The sequence below is a fragment of the Oncorhynchus masou genome, chromosome 5 (genome assembly GCF_036934945.1).
Source record: "Oncorhynchus masou masou isolate Uvic2021 chromosome 5, UVic_Omas_1.1, whole genome shotgun sequence".
Classification (NCBI taxonomy): Eukaryota; Metazoa; Chordata; class Actinopteri; order Salmoniformes; family Salmonidae; genus Oncorhynchus; species Oncorhynchus masou.
The window spans coordinates 43,978,335-43,997,879 of NC_088216.1; the positions used below are offsets into that span (position 1 = coordinate 43,978,335).

At 41.2% G+C, this 19,545-nt stretch overlaps 2 protein-coding genes across 6 annotated transcripts in view; one reads left to right on the top strand and one right to left on the bottom strand.

The window, feature by feature from the left end:
- LOC135539628 (evC complex member EVC) lies at window positions 1–17,120 on the bottom strand. Of its 2 annotated transcripts, XM_064965624.1 has the most exons (21): window positions 16,923–17,120; window positions 16,609–16,670; window positions 16,231–16,344; window positions 15,785–15,871; window positions 15,189–15,412; window positions 14,936–15,020; window positions 14,569–14,667; window positions 14,310–14,447; window positions 13,809–13,970; window positions 13,220–13,436; window positions 7,319–7,467; window positions 6,984–7,082; window positions 6,678–6,890; window positions 4,840–4,949; window positions 4,372–4,585; window positions 3,795–4,010; window positions 3,276–3,411; window positions 2,871–2,973; window positions 2,375–2,501; window positions 1,810–1,900; window positions 1–1,282 (listed from the first exon to the last, which is right to left on the bottom strand). In XM_064965624.1, exons 2-21 carry the CDS (start codon window positions 16,624–16,626, stop codon window positions 1,182–1,184), a joined length of 2,703 nt encoding a protein of 900 aa, XP_064821696.1. In that variant the 5' UTR covers window positions 16,627–16,670; window positions 16,923–17,120; the 3' UTR covers window positions 1–1,181. The 2 variants fall into 2 exon arrangements, with proteins under 2 accessions (XP_064821696.1, XP_064821694.1); XM_064965622.1 differs by having other exon boundaries at window positions 16,609–17,120.
- Window positions 17,040–19,545, top strand: part of LOC135539627 (limbin-like) — a 23,365-nt gene continuing 20,859 nt past the window's right edge. For all 4 annotated transcript variants that reach the window (XM_064965620.1, XM_064965621.1, XM_064965618.1 and 1 more), the window contains exons 1-7: window positions 17,040–17,635; window positions 17,750–17,819; window positions 18,166–18,356; window positions 18,482–18,538; window positions 18,670–18,856; window positions 19,200–19,300; window positions 19,456–19,521. In XM_064965620.1, coding sequence (XP_064821692.1) covers window positions 17,372–17,635; window positions 17,750–17,819; window positions 18,166–18,356; window positions 18,482–18,538; window positions 18,670–18,856; window positions 19,200–19,300; window positions 19,456–19,521 — 936 coding nt within the window. In that variant the 5' untranslated portion in view covers window positions 17,040–17,371. The remainder of the gene's footprint in view (window positions 17,636–17,749; window positions 17,820–18,165; window positions 18,357–18,481; window positions 18,539–18,669; window positions 18,857–19,199; window positions 19,301–19,455; window positions 19,522–19,545) is intronic.

A 19,545-nucleotide genomic window follows, 5' to 3' on the forward strand; every position in this document is an offset into this window, starting at 1 on the left:
TAAAATCAAATAGAATTTTATTTGTCACATATGCCGAATACAACCTTGCCGTAAAATGCTTACTTACAAGCCCTTAACCATCAAAGCAGTTCAAGAACTAGAGTTAAGAAAATATTTGCTAAATACACTAAAGTAAAAAATAAAATGTAACACAATAAGATTACATAACCATAACGGGGCTATATACAGGGGATACCGGTACCGAGTCTGTGTGCAGGGTATGGTGGCAAAATTGAAAGATAATGTTATAATGCTTTTATTGCATCAAATGGTTGTTTTATTCAACAGAATAGAGTGTTCTGTTAACTATTGTGTGTGTTCTACTGAGGATGGGCCTCTGGGAGATAACTCTGACTTGTGTGATAAGTTTGTCTCTCCTCATTTGATAGTAAATAAATTAACCACCACAAGGGGTACAGGTTAGTCGAGGTAATTTGTACATGTAGGTACTGTAGGCCGGGTGACCATTTGGATCTAGACTTGGAGCTCTGGCACCGCTTGCCGTGCGGTAGCAGAGAGAACAGTCTATGGCTTGGGTGACTGGAGTCTTTGACAATTTTTTGGGCCTTCCTCTGACACCACATAGTATATAAACTCAGCAAAAAAAGAAACGTCCCTTTATCAGGACCCTGTCTTTCAAAGATAGTTCGTAAAAATTCAAATAACTTCACAGATCTTCATTGTAAAGGGTTTAAACACTGTTTCCCATGCTTGTTCAATGAACCATAAACAATGAATTAACATTTTCCTGTGGAACGTTCGATAAGACACTAACAGCTTACAGACAGTAGGCAATTAAGGTCACAGTCATGAAAACTTAGGACACTAACGAGGCCTTTCTACTGACTCTGAAAAACACCAAAGAAAGGTGCCCAGGGTCCCTGCTCATCTGTGTGAACGTGCCTTAGACATGCTGCAATCAACTGGCAAATCCTTTTCAATCCTTGTCATATGAAGATAAATTATAGATAAAACGAATCGATGATCATTGGCCATCTGACATGGACTTTACACAACAAGTTGGAAATCGCAATTCCACAATGTTGGGTTTGGAAAGAATCGGTGGCTAACTGCAAGCGTTGCAAAGCAATCACTAGCCTGCTTTCAGTGGACATAAAGAGGATTAAAAAGGGTTATATTACATGTGAAAACAGCCAAAACTGCCCAGTGCACACTCCCTGTCATGAAAATAAAAGTGTTGGATTGGTGAGCAGAGTTTCATGCTCCCGCCTCTCTCGCCTCTTCCACAATGTTGGATTCAATGTTGGACTCTCCTCCTCCCCTGTAAAAATGTGACATTGATGATGCAATTCATGTTCACAAACACTCTTATTTGAAAACTATGGTAGGATATTCATAATCATAAAATAAACAAGAAAACTGTGTGATAGCTTCTATTTTCAGTAGCAAATATAATGGGCTGTACACCAAGTATGCGTCTGAACTTAAACGTTAGCTTTCTTACATGGCAAATATTGCACTTGTACTTTCTTCTCCAACACTTTGTTTTTGCATTTTTTAAACCAAATTGAACATGTTTCATTATTTATTTGAGGCTAAATTGATTTTATCGATGTATTATATTAAGTTGAAATAAGTGTTCATTCAGTATTGTTGTAATTGTCATTATTACAAATAAATAAAAAGAATCGGCCAATTAATTGGTAGCGGCTTTTTTTTTTGGTTCTCCAATAATCGGTATCAGTATCGGCGTTGAAAAATAATATTTGGTCGACCTCTGGTCACTAGTACTATTACAACTAATACTGCTAGTGTGCCATTTCAGATACAGCCCTTGAAAATCCTTACCTATGATGTCATCCTCAGTGTTGAGCTCTTTGTCGGGTAATGGGATCCGAGCTAAGGCAGATAGTTTAGCTATGAAGGCCTCTTCTGCCTCCTGATGGAGCAAACACAGAAATACAATATACAAAATTAATACAAATGTATTTTTTATTTCATAAAATATTTATTAAAACAATCTTTAATATATAAATCATGAACAACAGGCATTATCCATGAATTTACTTATATTAGCTGAACAAACTATGTAGTGATATTTACACATAAGACTGAAGAAATGTTTGCCAACTCTCCCACGGATTCATGGAAGTTAAAACTAAACTATTCTCTGCTTTCACATCAACATGATAATTTTATTTTACTAGGCAAGCCAGCTAAGAACAAATTCTTATTTTCAACAACAGCGGGTTAACTGCCTGTTCAGGGGCAGAAAAACAGATTTGTATCTTGTCAGCTCAGGGATTTGAACTTGCAACCTTCCAGTTACTAGTCCAACACTCTAACCACTAGGCTACCCTGCTACTCTACCCGATGAACCGTTGTGAATTAGCATTTACAAGGTGGCTGTTACCTGTAACTGTCCTTTGATTCGCTCCATGGTTTGTTCCTGGGCTAACTTCCTTCTCCTCAGAGTTTCACATGCGACCTCCTGCTCCAAGTCATACTGTTCCAACATCCTCTTCTTCTGCAGTTCAACCCTATTAGCATGGTGGGTAGTGTACAATGAAAAAGAGTGAGCTCTTCTCTGTATAATTCCGTTACAATATTAGACATGGGTTCATATAGTATTTGTTTTCTTTCATACTTCAGCTGCACTTGATTGAGCCTGCCTGGCTCAAAAGAACCAATGAAATAGTCACAAAAGTGCAAAACCCATCCATCTGACACTCCAGGCAGGCTCAATCAAACGCTCAATTTGAACCCAGGTTTGTACATACATAAATTGCTTTAGACAACTTTATGCCGTGTTCATTAGTTGCCATGCCAAATCATAGGAGAGAACGACAGGGAATCAAATGTATAGTATAAATAACAGTCAATTGGTTAGTAGAGAAAGTAAACAGTACCTCTGATGAAACTCGGTGGACATGGGCTTCCTCCCCCAGTTGGCCAGCTCCTTTAGCATGTCCTTGTTCATCTGAGAGCTGCTCTCTCGTCGTTCACACTCCTCTGGGGAGGGGACAGACACAACACCACAGTGATAGTTGTATTACTAACTTTGGCCCCTAATTCAATCAATTGAAGATTATGTGAAGGTTTGAGATAGCGTACAGCTCCCTGCAAAAAAACAATACACCAATCAATTGCAACATTGCACATAAACAGCCCACGATTCTGCCAGTAGAACCGAAAGACTTTCTAGTGTAGTTTTTCAGTGAACAGATTGTAAGGTACCTCACACATTCATTGTATCTGTAGTTTTACTATAGAATTAGCACTAACGGACCAAAATCACCACCTGTTCATCTCACCTCTGGCCTTGTTAGGGTGTTGCTGCTGAAGGCCCTTGGTGATGTCCTGGATCTGAGAGTAGTAGCTGGTGACCAGAGCACTGAGGGAATCCCGGGTCACGTACACACTCTCTGACGCTACCTCCGTCAACTGGCTCTACCCATACCCAAATAAATAACAATTAGAATAGATAGAACATAGATAAAAAAGGAGGGGGGGGGCTATTTAAAAATAATACATAGGCCTAGGTCAGTGGATGCTGGTGAGGGGAGGATGGCTCATAATAGTGGCTGGAATAGAGTCAATGGAATGGTATCAAACGTGGTTTTCATGTGGTTGACACCATTCCATTGACTCCGTTCCAGACTTTACTATGAGCCGTCCTCCCCTCAGCCGCCTCCACTGGCATAGATCCACTATAATTTATACTTGGTTTTTGTCATAATCTAAAATTATCACATTAGCCCTAGTTTGCCCATGTCTGTCTTAAGGGGAAAGGCCTAGAGGTTGTTTATGAATGAGGCCAGTCGCTCCATTACCTTCCTGCCGTGGTCAGGCTGGGGCCTAGTGGGAGGGGCCTGGTCCATCTGCTGCCAGAGGCTCTGGCTGAGGGCGTGGCCCACCAGCTGCTGGGCGTTGGCCTGAAGGAGCTCCGCTCCCGTCTCCAGCTCTGACAGGAACTCCTGCTGGAAGCTGTGGCCAATCAGCAGTGTCTCCGGGCCCAGGTGCCTCTCGGCAACACTGGCACTGGATTCCTGTGAGCAGTCCAAGACACAGAGGGAGGTGATTGACAGACCACAGTGACAAGGTGACATATTGATAGTGTAAAAAAGAGCTGTAGATGGAGCAAGAAGGACAGGTAGGGGTCTCTATATACTGTATTCCTTTTAAAGTAGTTTCTCTTCATTTCTAGGGGGAATCACAAGTGTGCACTTTTTTGGTTCTAGCTCTGCATAAACACTTGATTCAACTAATCAAGGGTTTGGTGATTAGTTGATCAGTTGAATCAGGCATGTTTCTACTAGGCCGTAACAAATGTCAAAACCAGCCTCATTTTCTCACTTTGTAGATTGTATAATAACATGTAATGTAATGTTAGTGAATGTGTGACTGAACCTGCTGCTGGGCTTTGGGGAGCGTTGGTCTGACTGTGGTCTGGGTGTGGTCCTCTAGAGCCAGCAGGGCCCTGAAGTCACTCTGAGACAGCACCTTGAGCTTGGACAACCTCATCTCCTTCAAGACCCTCAGACAGAAGTGTCTGGCCACAAAGTGCCTCTGCACCGCCACCAGTAGGAGGTGCTGTTTCTTCTCAATCAACATCCCCACATGGCTGGGATAGAGTAGGGATTGGTCGTTGGTTGAGTCAAATGTGTTAGTTCTGGGCTGGAACAAAAGCCTGCACATCCTATTTTTACAGTATCAGGCATGATAAGCACTGTGCCACTTTAAACCATGCGTTTGCTTGGCAGATGTGCTAGAGTGTATAAAATGTTTACGATTGAAAATCAAATAGATTTCAGATCATATATGAAATACTGTATTTTTTAAATGTATTTCCATCTGCCAGAGGTCCCCCTGCTTCACCTGTTAAGCATGTAGCTCTGTCTGACCACCATGCCTCTAAGGATCTTCAGCTGCTGTTCACCTAGGTGTCTGAGGCAGGCCAGCACCAGGGCCGCTTCCTCACACCATACCTAGAGCAGGACAAACATACAGAAATACAGTATTAAAATGGGCGTAGTCATTAGCAAAACATTTCAAAACGGAAAGCAAAAACAATCGGTTGTAACTAGACCAGATCTAGTAGTACTACCTCCACATTTCATAAAGTTTTCTTCCATTTAGTGCCCAACGAATATGACCCAGGAGTGTAACCTGGCGCTTATCCAGAAGAGTGCAACGTTACAGAAGGTCCAGATAAAGATGCATTGAGTAGAACAGATATGATGTATAGGGAATAGGGAATAGGGAATCGAGTCAGCTCTATTCATTACATTTTTGGGTCCGGCAGCATGTATACAGTATAGAGGTCGACCGATTAATCAGAATGGCCGATAAACTAGGGATAATCAAGTTTTCATAACATTTGTAAATCTGTATTTTTGGATACCGATTTGGCCGATTTTTTTATTTATTATTATTTATTTTTTTACACCTTTATTTAATCTTTATTTAACTAGACAAGTCAGTTAAGAACAAATTCTTATTTTCAATGATGGCCTAGAAACGGTGGGTTAACTTCCTTGTTCAGGGGCAGAACGACATATTTTTACCTTGTCAGCTCGGGGATTCAATCTTTCAACCTTACAGTTAACTAGTCCAACGCTCTAACCACCTGCCTCTCATTGCACCCCACGAGGAGCCTGCCTGTTACGCGAATGCAGTAAGCCAAAGTAAGTTGCTAGCTAACATTAAATTTATCTTATAAAAAACAATCAATCAATCATAATCACTAGTTACACTAACTACACATGGTTGATGATATTCCTAGTTTATCTAGCGTGTCCTTGCTCCAATGTGTACCTAACCATAAACATCAATGCCTTTCTTAAAATCATACACAGAAGTATATATTTTTAAACCTGCATATTTAGCTAAAAGAAATCCAGGTTAGCAGGCAATATTAACCAGGTGAAATTGTGTCACTTGTCTTGGGTTCATTGCACACAGAGTTAGGGTATATGCAAAAGTTTGGGCCGCCTAATTTTCCAGAATTTTACGTAATTATGACATAACATTGAAGGTTGTGCAATGTAACAGGAATATTTATTTATACGGAACGGTTCCGTATTTCACTGAAAGAATAAATATCTTGTTTTCGATGTGTTCCTGGTTATTTCTGTGTGTTGTTAATAATTAAGCCTGAGCAGGTAGGGGTGAGGAGAGGTTTTGCCAGCGGAAGCTATACTGTTACACTGGCAATACTAAAGTGCTTGGAGTAGTTATTCTATAAGAACATCCAATAGTCAAAGGTATATGAAATACAAATGGTATAGAGAGAAATAGTCCTATTATTCCGATAATAACTACAACCTAAAGCTTCTTACCTGGGAATATTGAAGACTCATGTTAAAAGGAACCACCAGCTTTCATATGTTCTCATGTTCTGAGCAAGGAACTTAAACGTTGGCTTTCTTATATGGCACATATTGCACTTTTACTTTCTTCTCCAACACTTTGTTTTTGAATTATTTAAACCAAATTGAACATGTTTCATTATTTATTTGAGGCTAAATTGATTTTATTGATGTATTATATTAAGTTAAAATAAGTGTTCATTCAGTATTGTTGTAATTGTCATTATTAGAAATAAAAAAATAAAAATCGTCTGATTAATTGATATCGGCTTTTTTTGGTCCTCCAATAATCGGTATCAGTATCGATGTTGAAAAATCATAATCGGTCAACCTCTAATACAGTACCTGTCCATCTCGCTCCAATTGAGCCTGTACACCCTCCAGTTGCCGTTTGGTATTGGACTCTGCCTGCTGCAGCAGTGCAACCAGGTCACCATCTAGATCCAGCCATAGCCTCTGGCCTTGGTTTGTGGACAACTGGGGCTGAGCAGGGAGAGCAGATAGGAAGATGTCTTTGGCCAGCTCTCCCAGCTTCTTGGACCAGGTGGCATGATGCCTCTGGAGATACAAAAGCATGGGTTATTTTCTATTAGAAAATAAGTTGAATTAGCACTGCACAGATTTTGGTGAAATGCCATAATTACGACCTACCCTCCAAAGATCACACACTGCCTCTGCCACTCTCCCATCCTGCTGCAGCTCCAAGTCACTGCTCTGCTTCCTCTGCTTCAGAAGCAGCTCCTGATACACCTGGAGAAGAGAATTGAACTGCTAAACCGGAGCATAAAGTTATAAGGAGCAATTAACAATGTAATGTAATGGGACTGGAAAACCATAATACACAGAGTTTGTACTTATCCAAATTCGATTTTATAGTGAAGTGAGTGAATAGAGAAGTAGTTTAGCAGTACCGCTACTACTACTATTGTTATGGCACTGGACACACGACAGGGAATGAATGAGCCTACTAAAAGAGAGATACTGACCTTCACAAATTCCTGTAGGTCGCTGTGCGTCTGTGCAGAATCCAGTACACGGCTTCTCTCCTTTGCGTGAGTTCTCAGGAGTTTATTTTTCTTGGAGTCGATCTTCTTGCACTTTTCATACACAATCTCCTTGGTCTTTATCCTGCATTCTGTATAAAAAAATGTAATTACATGTAGTTTTGATTTATTGACATCATTATATGTAAATTACAATGTTACTACACTAAGTTGTTGATTTGGCACAGAATTTGACCAGTTTTCTTTTAACACAATTCACTTAATTCTTCTGTGTGTCATGCCGCATTCCGCATTTGTCATTTAGAGTTGAGTATTAAACTACATTACTACAAAATGTACTTATATCAAAATTAGAGGTCGGCCGATTAATCGGAATGGCCGATTAATTAGGGCTGATTTCAAGTTTTCATAACAATCGGAAATCTGTATTTTTGGACACCGATTTTGCCGATTTTTTTTTTACACCTTTATTTAACTAGGCAAGTCAGTTAAGAACACATTCTTATTTTAATGACGGCCTAGGAAAAGTGGGTTAACTGCCTCTGTCACGCCTTGGTCTTAGTATTTTGTGTTTTAGTTTATTAGTTGGTCAGGCCAGGGTGTGACATGGGTTTATGTTGTTGTATTTCGTATTGGGGTTTTGTAGTTATTGGGATTGCGGCCGAGTAGGGGTGTTGCATAGGCGTGGCTGCCTGAGGCGGTTCTCAATCAGAGTCAGGTGATTCTCATTGTCTCTGATTGGGAACCGTATTTAGGTAGCCTGGGTTTCACTTTGTATTTCGTGGGTGATTGTTCCTGTCTCTGTGTAGTGTTCACCAGATAGGCTGTAATAAGTTTTCACGTTCCGTTTGTTGTTTTGTATTTATTTAAGTTATTTCATGTATCGCTATCTTCTACATTAAAGACATGAGTAACCACCACACTGCATTTCGGTCCGACTCTCTTTCAACAAATGAAGAACGCCGTTACAGCCTCGTTCAGGGGCAGAACGACAGATTTTCACCTTGTCATCTCGGGGGATCCAATCTTGCAACCTTACAGTTAACTAGTCTAACGCAATAACGACCGTTGCACTCCACAAGGAGACTGACTGCCTGTTACACAAATGCAGTAAGCCAAGGTAAGTAGCTAGCTAGCATTAAACTTATCTTATAAAAAAACAATCAATCAATCATAATCACTAGTTAACTACACGTGGTAGATGATATTACTAGATATTATCTAGCGTGTCCTGCTTTGCGTATAATCTGACTGAGGCTGGTGTAACCGATGTGAAATGGCTGACTAGTTAGCGCGCGCTAGTAGCGTTTCAAACGTCACTCGCTCTGAGCCTTGGGGTGGTTGTTTCCCCTGCTCTGCATGGGTAACGCTGCTTCGAGGGTGACTGTTGTCGTTGTGTTCCTGGTTCGAGCCCAGGGAGGAGCAAGGAGAGGGACGGAAGCTATACTGTTACACTGGAAATACTAAAGTGCCTATAAGAACATCCAATAGTCAAAGGTTAATGAAATACAAATGGTATAGAGGGAAATAGTCCTATAATTCCTATAATAACTACAACCTAAAACTTCTTAGCTGGGAATATTGAAGACTCATGTTAAAAGGAACCACCAGCTTTCATATGTTCTCATGTTCTGAGCAAGGAATTTAAAAGTTAGCTTTCTTACATTGCACATATTGCACTTTTACTTTCTTCTCCAACACTTTGTTTTTGCATTATTTAAACCAAATTGAACATGTTTCATTATTTATTTGAGGCTAAATTGATTTTATTGATGTATTATATTAAGTTAAAATAAGTGTTCATTCAGTATTGTTGTAATTGTCATTATTACAAAAAAAACAAAAAAAATCGGCCGATTAATCGGTATCAGCTTTTTTGGTCCTCCGATAGTCGGTATCGGCGTTGAAAAATCATAATTGGTCGAACTCTAATCAAAATGGTATAACTATAAAATTATATTTTATTGTCACCACAGTGTGGTTCGCATTGGTTATAACAGTGCACTCAAAGAATAATCAATATTAATTTGCTTGATTTACTCTTTTTGGTAATGGAGAAAGGGCACTGAATATTTTAAGAAGCCAGTTAATTTAAGATGAGGAACTAGGCCACATAATACTGAAATATTACCACCATATTCCTCAGGGGGGAAGTTCAGCAGGGTACTAGATAATTACACAACTTCCCAGTGGGCACAACTGGTTACAAAGACGTCATTATGACGGGGAATAATTCATGAATTTACGAAAGACCTAGCACCAATGGCCTGTGTCAGTAAACATTGGGTAAAAAATTCAATGTAATTGTTGCCAGTACAGTGTTTAACCCACTAGATAACATGAAAACTGTATAACCAGCTCTGCTAGTAAAATGGTCACAGTGAGGTGTTCTCTCATTTGTGTCTGAAAGTAGCTAGAAAGTAGCTAGAAAGCAACATTAGCCAGTTAGCTTGACTGTTGTGGTAAGGTCAAAACGCATTGATCAACCCTACTCTTCGCCCCAAAAGAGAAACGCTCTGAATTATCTTCATTTAAGTATGTCCCAGAGCGCACTCTGAGACACCGGGGGCAATTTAAGAACGCACTCCTAATGTCTATGATTTGACCTGATACTGAATTCAGGGAGGTCACTTTTGAACACAAACCAGATTCTTTGTTTCAGCGGTTGGCTATTTGCACGCGGCAGCAATAATGTGTGTCAGGCCAATGGCGTGGTCTCTGACACAAAATGTTAGAGGCTCTAGTATTTGCCGCAGGGACAACATTTTGCTATTTTAAAGCAAACTTTCTGCAATTCTACACATTATGCCATGGGGCTGAGAGAAAATGTGCTGAGGGTAGGTAGCAACCCATCTGCCACGCTGATCCTCAACACTGGAGCCCCTCAGGGGTGTGTGCTCAGTCCCCTCCTGTACTCCCTGTTCACCCACGACTGCATGACCAGGCACGACTCCAACACCATCATTAAGTTTGCAGACGACACAACAGTGGTAGGCCTGATCACCGACAAAGACGAGACAGCCTAGACTAAGGAGAGGATTGTGGACTACAGGAAAAGGAGGACTGAGCATGCCCCATTTTTATCGACAGGGCTGCAGTGGAGCAGGTTGAGAGCTTCAAGTTCCTTGGTGTTCACATCACCAACAAACTGGAATGGTCCAACACACCAAGACAGTCAAAGCCTATTCCCCCTCAGGAAACTAAAAAGATTTGGCATGGGTCCTCAGATCCTCAAAAGGTTCTACAGCTGCAACATCGAGAGCATCCTGAGTGGTTGCATCACTGCCTGCTCAGCCTCCGACCGCAAGGCACTACAGAGTGTAATGCGTACGGCCCAGTACATCAGCAGCTGCCTGCCATCCAGGACCTCTACACCAGGTAGTGTCAGAGGAAGGCCCTAAAAATTGTCAAAGACCCCAGCCACCCCAGTCATAGACGGTTCTCTCTACTACCGCATGGCAAGCGGTACCGGAGTGCCAAGTCTAGGACAAAAAGGCTTCTCAACAATTTTTACCTCCAAGCCACTCCTGAACAGGTAATCAAATGGCTACCCGGAATATTGGCATTGTGTGCCCCCCCAACCCCTATTTTATGCTGCTGCTACTCTCTGTTTATCATATATGCGTAGTCACTTTAACTATACATTCATGTACATACTTGCTCAATTGGTCCGACCAACCAGTGCCCCCGCACATTGGCTAACCGGGCTATCGGCATTGTGTCCCGCCACCCGCCACCCACCACCCGCCAACCCCTCTTTTACGCTGCTGCTAATCTCTGTTTATTCTATATGCATAGTCACTTTAACCATATCTACATGTACGTACATACTACCTCAATCAGCCCGACTAACCGGTGCCTGTATATAGCCTTGCTACTGTTATAGCCTCGCTACTGTTTTTTCACTGTCTTTTTTACTGTTGTTTTTATTTCTTTACTTACCTATTGTTCACCTAATACCTTTTTTGCACTGTTGGTTAGAGCCTGTAAGTAAGCATTTCACTGTTAGCTCTACACCTGTTGTATTTGGTGCACGTGACAAATAAACTTTGATTTTATTTGATTTTTACAATGGCTTATGTCGTGTTCTTATGCTATTTGGGTGACTCAAACATTATAACAAAATCAATGGGGGCCCCATTCCATGACATATTTGGAATTTTAGATTCTCTCTGACGGTCTAGTTTTTATTTTGGTGGTTGTTAGTTCTCAAAGATGATCTTATTTAAAAATATATAACTCCGTTATCTTTCCTACATTCTTTATATCTGGTTTTAGTCATTTAACCTGTTTGGGATAGGGGGCAGCACTTTCACGTTTGGATGAAAAGCGTGCCCAGAGTAAACTGCCTGCTACTCAGTCATAGATGCTAGTATATATTATATAGTATATATTATTGGTAGATTTGGATAGAAAATACTCTGAAGTTTCTAAAACTGTTTGAATGATGTCTGTGAGTATAACAGAACTCATATGGCAGGCGAAAACCTGAGAAAAATCCAACCAGGAAGTGGGAAATCTGAGGTGGGTCAAATTGCACTTCCTAAGGCTTCCTTTAGATGTCAACAGTCTTTAGAAACTTGTTTGATGCTTCTACTGTAAAGGAGGGGCTCATAAGGGCTCTTTGAGTCAGTGGTCTGGCAGAGTGCCACAAGCTCGTGACGCTCGTTCATGTGAGAGGTAGCTCGCGTTCCATTGCTTTTGTAAAGACAAAGGAATTCTCCGGTTGGAACATTATTGAATATTTATGTTAAAAACATAAAGATTGATTCTATACATCGTTTGACATGTTTCTACGGACTGTAACAGAAATGTTTGACTTTTCGTCTGGACCTAGTGCTCGCGCCTCATGAAGATGGATTACTGGGCTGAACGCGCTAACAACAAGGAGGAATTTGGAAATAAATTATTAACTTTATCTAACAAATCAAACATTTATTGTGGAACTGGGATTCCTGGGAGTGCATTCTGATGAAGATCATCAAAAGTAAATGAATATTTATAATGCTATTTCTGACTAATGTTGACACCACAACATGGCGGATATTTCTTTGGCTGGTTTGGTCTCTGAATGCCGTACTCAGATTATTGCATGGTGTGCTTTTTCCGTAAAGTTTTTTTGAAATCTGACACAGCGGTTGCATTAAGGAGAAGTTTATCTTTAATTCTGTGAATAACACTTGTATCTTTTTATCAATGTTTATTATGAGTATTTCTGGGAATTGATGTGGCTCTCTGCAAAATCACCAGATGTTTGGGAAGCAAAACATTACTGAACATAACGCGCCAATGTAAACTGAGATTTTTTGATATAAATATGCACTTTATCGAACAAAACATACATGTATTGTGTAACATGATGTCCTACGAGTGTCATCTGATGAAGATCATCAAAGGTTAGTGATTACTTTTATCTTTATTTCTGCTTTTTGTGACTCCTCTCTTTGGCTGGAAAAATGGCTGTGTGTTTTTGCAACTTGGCTCTGACTTGGCTGTAAAGCCTTTTTGAAATCGGACACGATGGGTAGATTAACAAGAAGTTTATCTTTCATTTGGTGTATTGCACTTGTTAAGGTGTGAAAGTTACATATTTCTAAGGCGCTGCCCTTTCAGAGGAATGTTGTCGAGGGGTGCTGCTAGCGAAACCCATAGCCGTAAGAATTAAGTATATACTGAAAAAGTTTCACCATCCCAAAAAGTAATTTACTTTTTTTTATTGAGTGGCGGCAAAGATTTATGAATATAGGGGAACACTACTTATAGATGATCTAAGAATGTAGGTGGTGTGTGTGTGTGTGCGTATGTGCATGTGTGTGTGTGTGCATGCGTCTGTGTATATCCATGCTCCTGCATGCATGCATGTGCGTCTACAACATGACTCACCTTCGCTGCAGTGCTGCAGCCCCTCGGTCAGGGCAGTCTGCAGCTCGTCCAGGGTCTTCTCCATGGTGGCGAATGTCAGGTGGCCGTCACTGGTCAGCTGCTCCAGGCCTTGGGCCACCAGGTCCTGTCTGAGGGACACCTCCTGCTGGAGCAGGGCCGGCTTGGCCTGCAGCACACCCCTCAGCTCCTCCCACCACAGCAGCTTCTCCTGGGTCCTCTGGGAGAGAGCCAGGGGAAAGAGAGAGATGGATGCAGGCCCTCATCAATAAATAGACCCTATCGGCCATGAAGATTAGATAGGTGTAAGAAGTATGACAATAATTCCTTCCTATATTTTTTTTATGTGTTACATTTTTGTCTTTTCTATGTTATAAGTCAAAAAAATGATAGGAAGGAATTATTGTCATACTTCTTACACCTATCTAATCTTCATGTGTAATGCATCCATGTAGAACAGCGGCCATGCATGGAACCTCATTAAAAGTACCAAGGTTTGGGTGCAAATGGAGTTCTGAAAAATACTTACATGTATGTAAAAAATAACTTCTTTGTCCTGTATCCTTAAATGTTTCTTGTTCTTATATCTCACCTTCATGTCTGCCGCCTGAGTCTCAGTTAGCTGGTTTTCGACCAATAGGAGACATTGGATAAGGGTGTGGATGACATCCTGGGCCTCATCTCTGGGGAGAACACTGGAACTGCCCAGGAGGCTTTGGCAGAAGGCCTCCACCTGCTTGCTAAAGCCCTTGGTCTGTGGAGATAGACATACTTCAAGTTTGTCCACAAACGTCCAAGTTTTTAAAGAAAACGTTTCCCCATAAACGTATAAGATTTTTTTCCATCAAACTGGCAATTGCATTGTCGGTGAAATCATGTTACTTTGCTAGAGCAGACAATATGGTTCAATGTTGGCGGTTTAATTTGTATAATGTGAATTACACACTATGTGGTTCAAAGGTTTGGTCGTGCTTTTTGATCTAGTCGACTTGGTTACCATTTGAAGCGCGTACAATTTGAAGCGTGTACCATTTGAAGCGCGTACCATTCGAAGCGCGTACCATTTGAAGCGCGTACCATTTGAAGCGCGTACCATTTGAAGCGCGTGCTCCAGTAGATCTTTCTGAGTTCTTTCAATCTCCTCCAGGGTACAAGGATCTGAACTTAGATCTTTGTTTCTCTCACAGGAAAACAGGCTGGCTGACAGTTCTTTCTTTAATAAACCCAGTTCCTACAAAGAGATGAGAAAATCAATAAAGATCAGAATCCTTACTTGAGAATGTAAAAGCAGGTTTGTGGGAAATCATGTTACGCATGCACATCTCATGCTAGGATTTGGATGAAGATTGTACCTTTTCTTGCAGGAGAAGAACACTGGTGAAAAAAGCTGAATCCTTTTTATCCTTGGGAAAACGACCGCTGAGTATAATTCTGAGAATTTGGAGAAAGAGCTACAACAAGGAAATGGGAGAGGTAAGGGAGATATCTTCTTGAGATTTGGACCCACCAATATGTTACACAACATTTAAGCAAACTAGTACGGTTGTCATATTATCAATGGAAATGTTCTTAAAAACAAACATACAGTATATAAAGTCTTGATAATGCAATATGAGGAGATAATAGGCAATATAAGTGCATTCATAATGCATTAATTGGCTCATGGAATGTGCTACCCAATTGTTTGCTACTGTGTGGTGAAATAAAGAGGTCACCCACCACACATTTCTCTTCCAGGACCTGTGAACAGTGTATCTGCACGTCCTGCAGAGCCAGACAATACAGGCTGATCCTGCCCTCAAAACTACAGTGGTAACAGAATTACATTAGAAACACAGCTTGCATCTACAGTACAGAACAGTAAAGGGAGACTCAGCAATATGACATCCTCATACACAGACAAATAATAGTAGTGTTCCATGGTGAAGCAAGCACTTTAATGAACTGAAATATCTGTTCCTCATCATCTCACCCTGTTTGAGAGAGCGTGTGGGGGTAGAGGGCCACCCTGGTGAAGCTCTCGTTCTGCAGACTCTTGGGGACCAGTGAGGAGGAGATGAACTGGCTGCTGTCGTCGTTGTCCTGGTCCTGGCTCAGTGAATCCCCGCTACAGCCCGACGAGGACTCTCCATTGGGGAGGACAGGCAGCTTGGAGTGCTCGTGCAGTGAGGGGTTGGAGGCTCCATCCGCTAAGGGCTGACGTTGGGATGTGACGTTAAAGGGCCAGTTCACCTCAAAGTCAAAGTTTGCCAGATGTTTCAGCAGAATATGTAGTGGACATCTTTTTTACCACACTCCTGGATGCTCCTCATCTCCGTTTCATCAACAAAACAAACACAATAACAAAGTATTTTGTGCCAGTGGCACTGTTACGCCTAATGCAGATTAGATCTTTAAAGGGGTAGTTCAGCCATAGACTGCTTTTAAAGGGTACAGAACAAATATCTAAATATGTTTTTGTGCTGAACTATCAGAATAAAGGCAAAGTTACATTGCAATTAGTGTTCCAATTTGGATAGATTTGGTTACATGTGGTATGAAGGCTGTAATATAAACAGATGATCTTACTCTGTATTTCTGGTTGATGGGGTACACCACCTTTGCCCGTGATGCAAAAGCAGCCACATCACTGTTCACGGGTGGCTGCTTCTTTTCCTGGTAAAGGAATAAACAAAGTGAATTGTTAGGGAAAATGTTAATGAAGTCAGGTGAATGTTAATGAAAGCCAAATCAGCTTTTCTTTACACATACTGTACACTTAGAAAAAAGTTGCTATCAAGAACCTAAAAGAGTTCTTTGGCTGTCCCCCATAGGATAACCCTTTTTGGTTCCAGGTAGAACCGTTTTCCCAGAGGGTTCTAAATGGAACCCAAAATAGTTCGAACTGGAACCAAAAGGGGTTATACTTGGGAACAGCTGAAGAGTGTACCTACCTTGCAATATATCTATCACACTAAGGCACTTTTATGGTGCTCAAATATTCTATATCTATAACTAAAATACAATATATTTACTTTTTCATTGGTAGTGGCACTTTGGACACCCTTCTTGCTGTTGCTGACACAGTCACTGTGGTTGTTCTCCCTATCCTGGTCGTCTCCCTCAAACAGTCTTCTGGCATCATAGCCCTGGTGGAAAGGAATGGAAGACAGTATCATTTTGAATTGGGTTTATTCAAAAGGACTATACACCTCAGTTATTAAACAGTTATACATCGTGTTAATGGTATCCTGACGCTTGCCATATAGTGAGCTGATGACTGCAGAGTTATTGATTATTGCTGTTATTATTGCCAATGAGGTCATGCAGGTGGCTAAGCTATTTGCCTATCCAAACAACGAGTTATAACACTAACTAATACAAACCTATAATAAACACCTTTATAAACTTACTTGTCGAGTTAGAAGCATAGGCTTCAGGCAAAAGACATACAGAACGACTGCAGCTATGATTCCTGAAAAAAACCCACATACAGTGGCCACTGTCAATAATCCTGTAAATATGTGCAGAGATTCTGCAAAGTGAACCAAGACATCATTTGAGCAATCGGGATGCCTAATCGTATCGTGGTCGTTCATTTTGGATAATTCCCGGGTGCAGAGGAAGAAAATAGACGAAAAATGCGCATTTCTTCTACGCCTGAAAGAAAGAATCAGGACAACAACTCAAACTGGTCATGGACAAAGACCGTAAACCATTAACCTACCGAAAACAACCGTAAAAGTTACTTTAAAAAAAACGTGTGATGGAAAAGTAATAACTTGAGGTATGACACCGTAACTAACAAAACACTTATTTTTGTTGCGGTCAGATTCGATGTTTCACAGACGGACTATTCAACCAATAATTGAACAGATTTGATGTAACGCAAGGCATTTCGGGGTGGAGCTTGTCCTTTTCTTCATAGTTTTGGGAAAGTCTTGGAGGAAGTTTGGATGACCCGTTTCCATGACCTATATTTTCACAGTCGACAAAAATCTGTTTCGCCCGTTATTCCTGTTTGTTTCTTTTGCACGACATGTTTTTAAGACATATTGTAACACAATTTCGTGTTATCAAAGAACAATGACAATGTTTCCTTTGTCTAATACAGTAACAAGAGGATGCAAAATGTAACGGATTTCGGGAAAGTAGTGAAAGTTTTAGAACAAACGAATGCTTCAGGTACATTTCCTCGTGGAAGTAGTCACTGTATGCACTATTTTCTTCTGTTTTCAACAAGAGTATAGGCCTGTATTTTGGAGACGTCTACAGCACCGCCCTTTTCATTCGTATGGGTTCAATAATGTAAGCCATCATGAGAATCCATGCCATTCCGCTATCATGGGGGACAGCAACCATGTACATCCCGCGTTCTGTTACATCTCTGTACTATCATGGGGAACTCGACAGAACTCATTTGGAAATGGTCGACCTAGTGTGAGTCCAATTCCCTTATTTCTGTGCCTGTCCTATTTTAAGGGCTGTATATCTGTCTGTCTGCTATGCAGTTTTTGGAACAGGTTTTGTTTTTCACTGTTTCCCATTCAACAGGACTCTCTTATACCATTTCAACATGACCCTGGTGGAAAATCAGCAGAGCTGAGCTCGAAGAAGATGGATGGTTTGTTATTTTATGTGTTCTGCAACATTTATTATCATCCGTAGGGTAACGATAAGGGTATAATGTCAAAAGAGACTTAGCCTTCTCGACTGAAAGTAGCCTATGACAGTAATTCCACCAGTTAACTGTTAAATCTTCTCAAACCCACTGTGTCATTTGGTATTTTTTTGTATTTTATTAGCTGTTGCAAAAGCAGCAGCTACTCTTCCTGGGGTCCACACAAAACATAAAACATGATATAATATAGAACATTAATAGACAAGAACAGCTCCAGGACATAACTACATATGGAACTATGTGTACTGTTACTGTACACTATTGTATGTTTACTAATGTTACTTCACAGGACAACCAGGGCCATGTGGGCCCATGGCTTTCTGTGCTGAAGAGGGTCCTCTTCGTTCTGTGGCCCCAGCCGGCCCCGGGGGCCAGTCCCTCTACACCTCCTTAAGCCACCTGGCCAACATCATGCAGTATAAGGCCCGGAGCCGCAGGAGCAGTCTCACCAGATACATCACTGGTCACACTCTGCCTCAGGTAAGTACACAAACCGAGACAGGGGTTGTGGTCAAAAGCCATAATGGAACATAAAGGGACAAGTTTCCATCCATGCTTTTGTGAAACTGAAAAACTTGTTGTGTTTACTTTGTACTTTCTTTCAGATTCAAAGTGCTGCACAGCCATCAGCATTTGGACTCAAATTTCAGAAATGTGCCCAGGTAAGTAATGTAGACTCTGTAGAGGATGGTCTTGCTTTGCTCGTTACTGTTCGGCTAGGCTCGGTATGTAGAAGTGTATGTACAATGTGCCCTCATATACCATGTGTTCTCTACGATCCTTTGGGACACAGGTGGAGGCAGGTACCGAGTTCCCCCATCTGACGTTCTTCCTGCTCATCAACAATACTGGGCCTCCAGGGGACAGCAACCTTTCCCAGCTGGCCATCAGGGACTCCGTCTCTGGGATAGCAGCCCTGCAGAGTGGGGGGATGGTGGTGGAGAAAGGCTTCCAGACCTTCACCATCGACTCACTGCCAGGTACACAAGAGTCATGAGAAATCGGTTTCATCAGTCTGTCTGTCAGTCTGTCAACCAGTCAGATCACCAGGGTTGTGTTCAGTATGCACAAAATGAGAAAATAGCCTACATTTGAAACGGGGAGATACTACCTGAACTTGTGTAATAAGAAGCACTGATTTTCAGTTTGTTTTGCTACAGTGTACCTCACTGAACATGACTCAGGCTCCATGCTACAGAAGGCTGTGCCACCTGAACTTATCCAATTGGAGTTATGAACATTGTTAAAATAATTGTATTAGCTTTTTACTCCATATTTCCAACCGTAGTTAATATCGTTGTTGTTTTGGTTGTGTTTCTGCAGCAGGATCTCAGTACGTTGTGACGTACACTGCCCTCATCAAGGGTCACAAGAGTGAAATTCTGGACCTGCCTGCCTTCCTTACCTTCTCCAATGCTTCACTGGTACTGCAATCACCTCATGACATAATATAGAACATTATTAGACACTTTGTCCCTTTTTCTCTTGCTCTGATTATATTGCCAAAGCAGCAACACTTTACATTGCTGTACATAGGTGCTATTCCAGGGTAATTTATACTTTTATTCTCGCTCTACAGAATGACGTCAATATGTTTGGTCCAATGGTGGCTAATTTGACTCTGAGGCTTAACTCCACGAACAAGGTAACCTTGAAGCCTTTGTTTCTT

Coding starts and splice junctions, on each gene's coding strand:
- LOC135539628 (XM_064965622.1), bottom strand. CDS start 16,794: ATGAACGACCACGATACGATTAGGCATCCCGATTGCTCAAATGATGTC. Junction 16,345..16,608: donor CTATGCTTCTAACTCGACAA/GTAAGTTTATAA, acceptor CCTTTCCACCAG/GGCTATGATGCCAGAAGACT. Junction 4,950..6,677: donor AATTGGAGCGAGATGGACAG/GTACTGTATTAG, acceptor GTCCTGCTCTAG/GTATGGTGTGAGGAAGCGGC.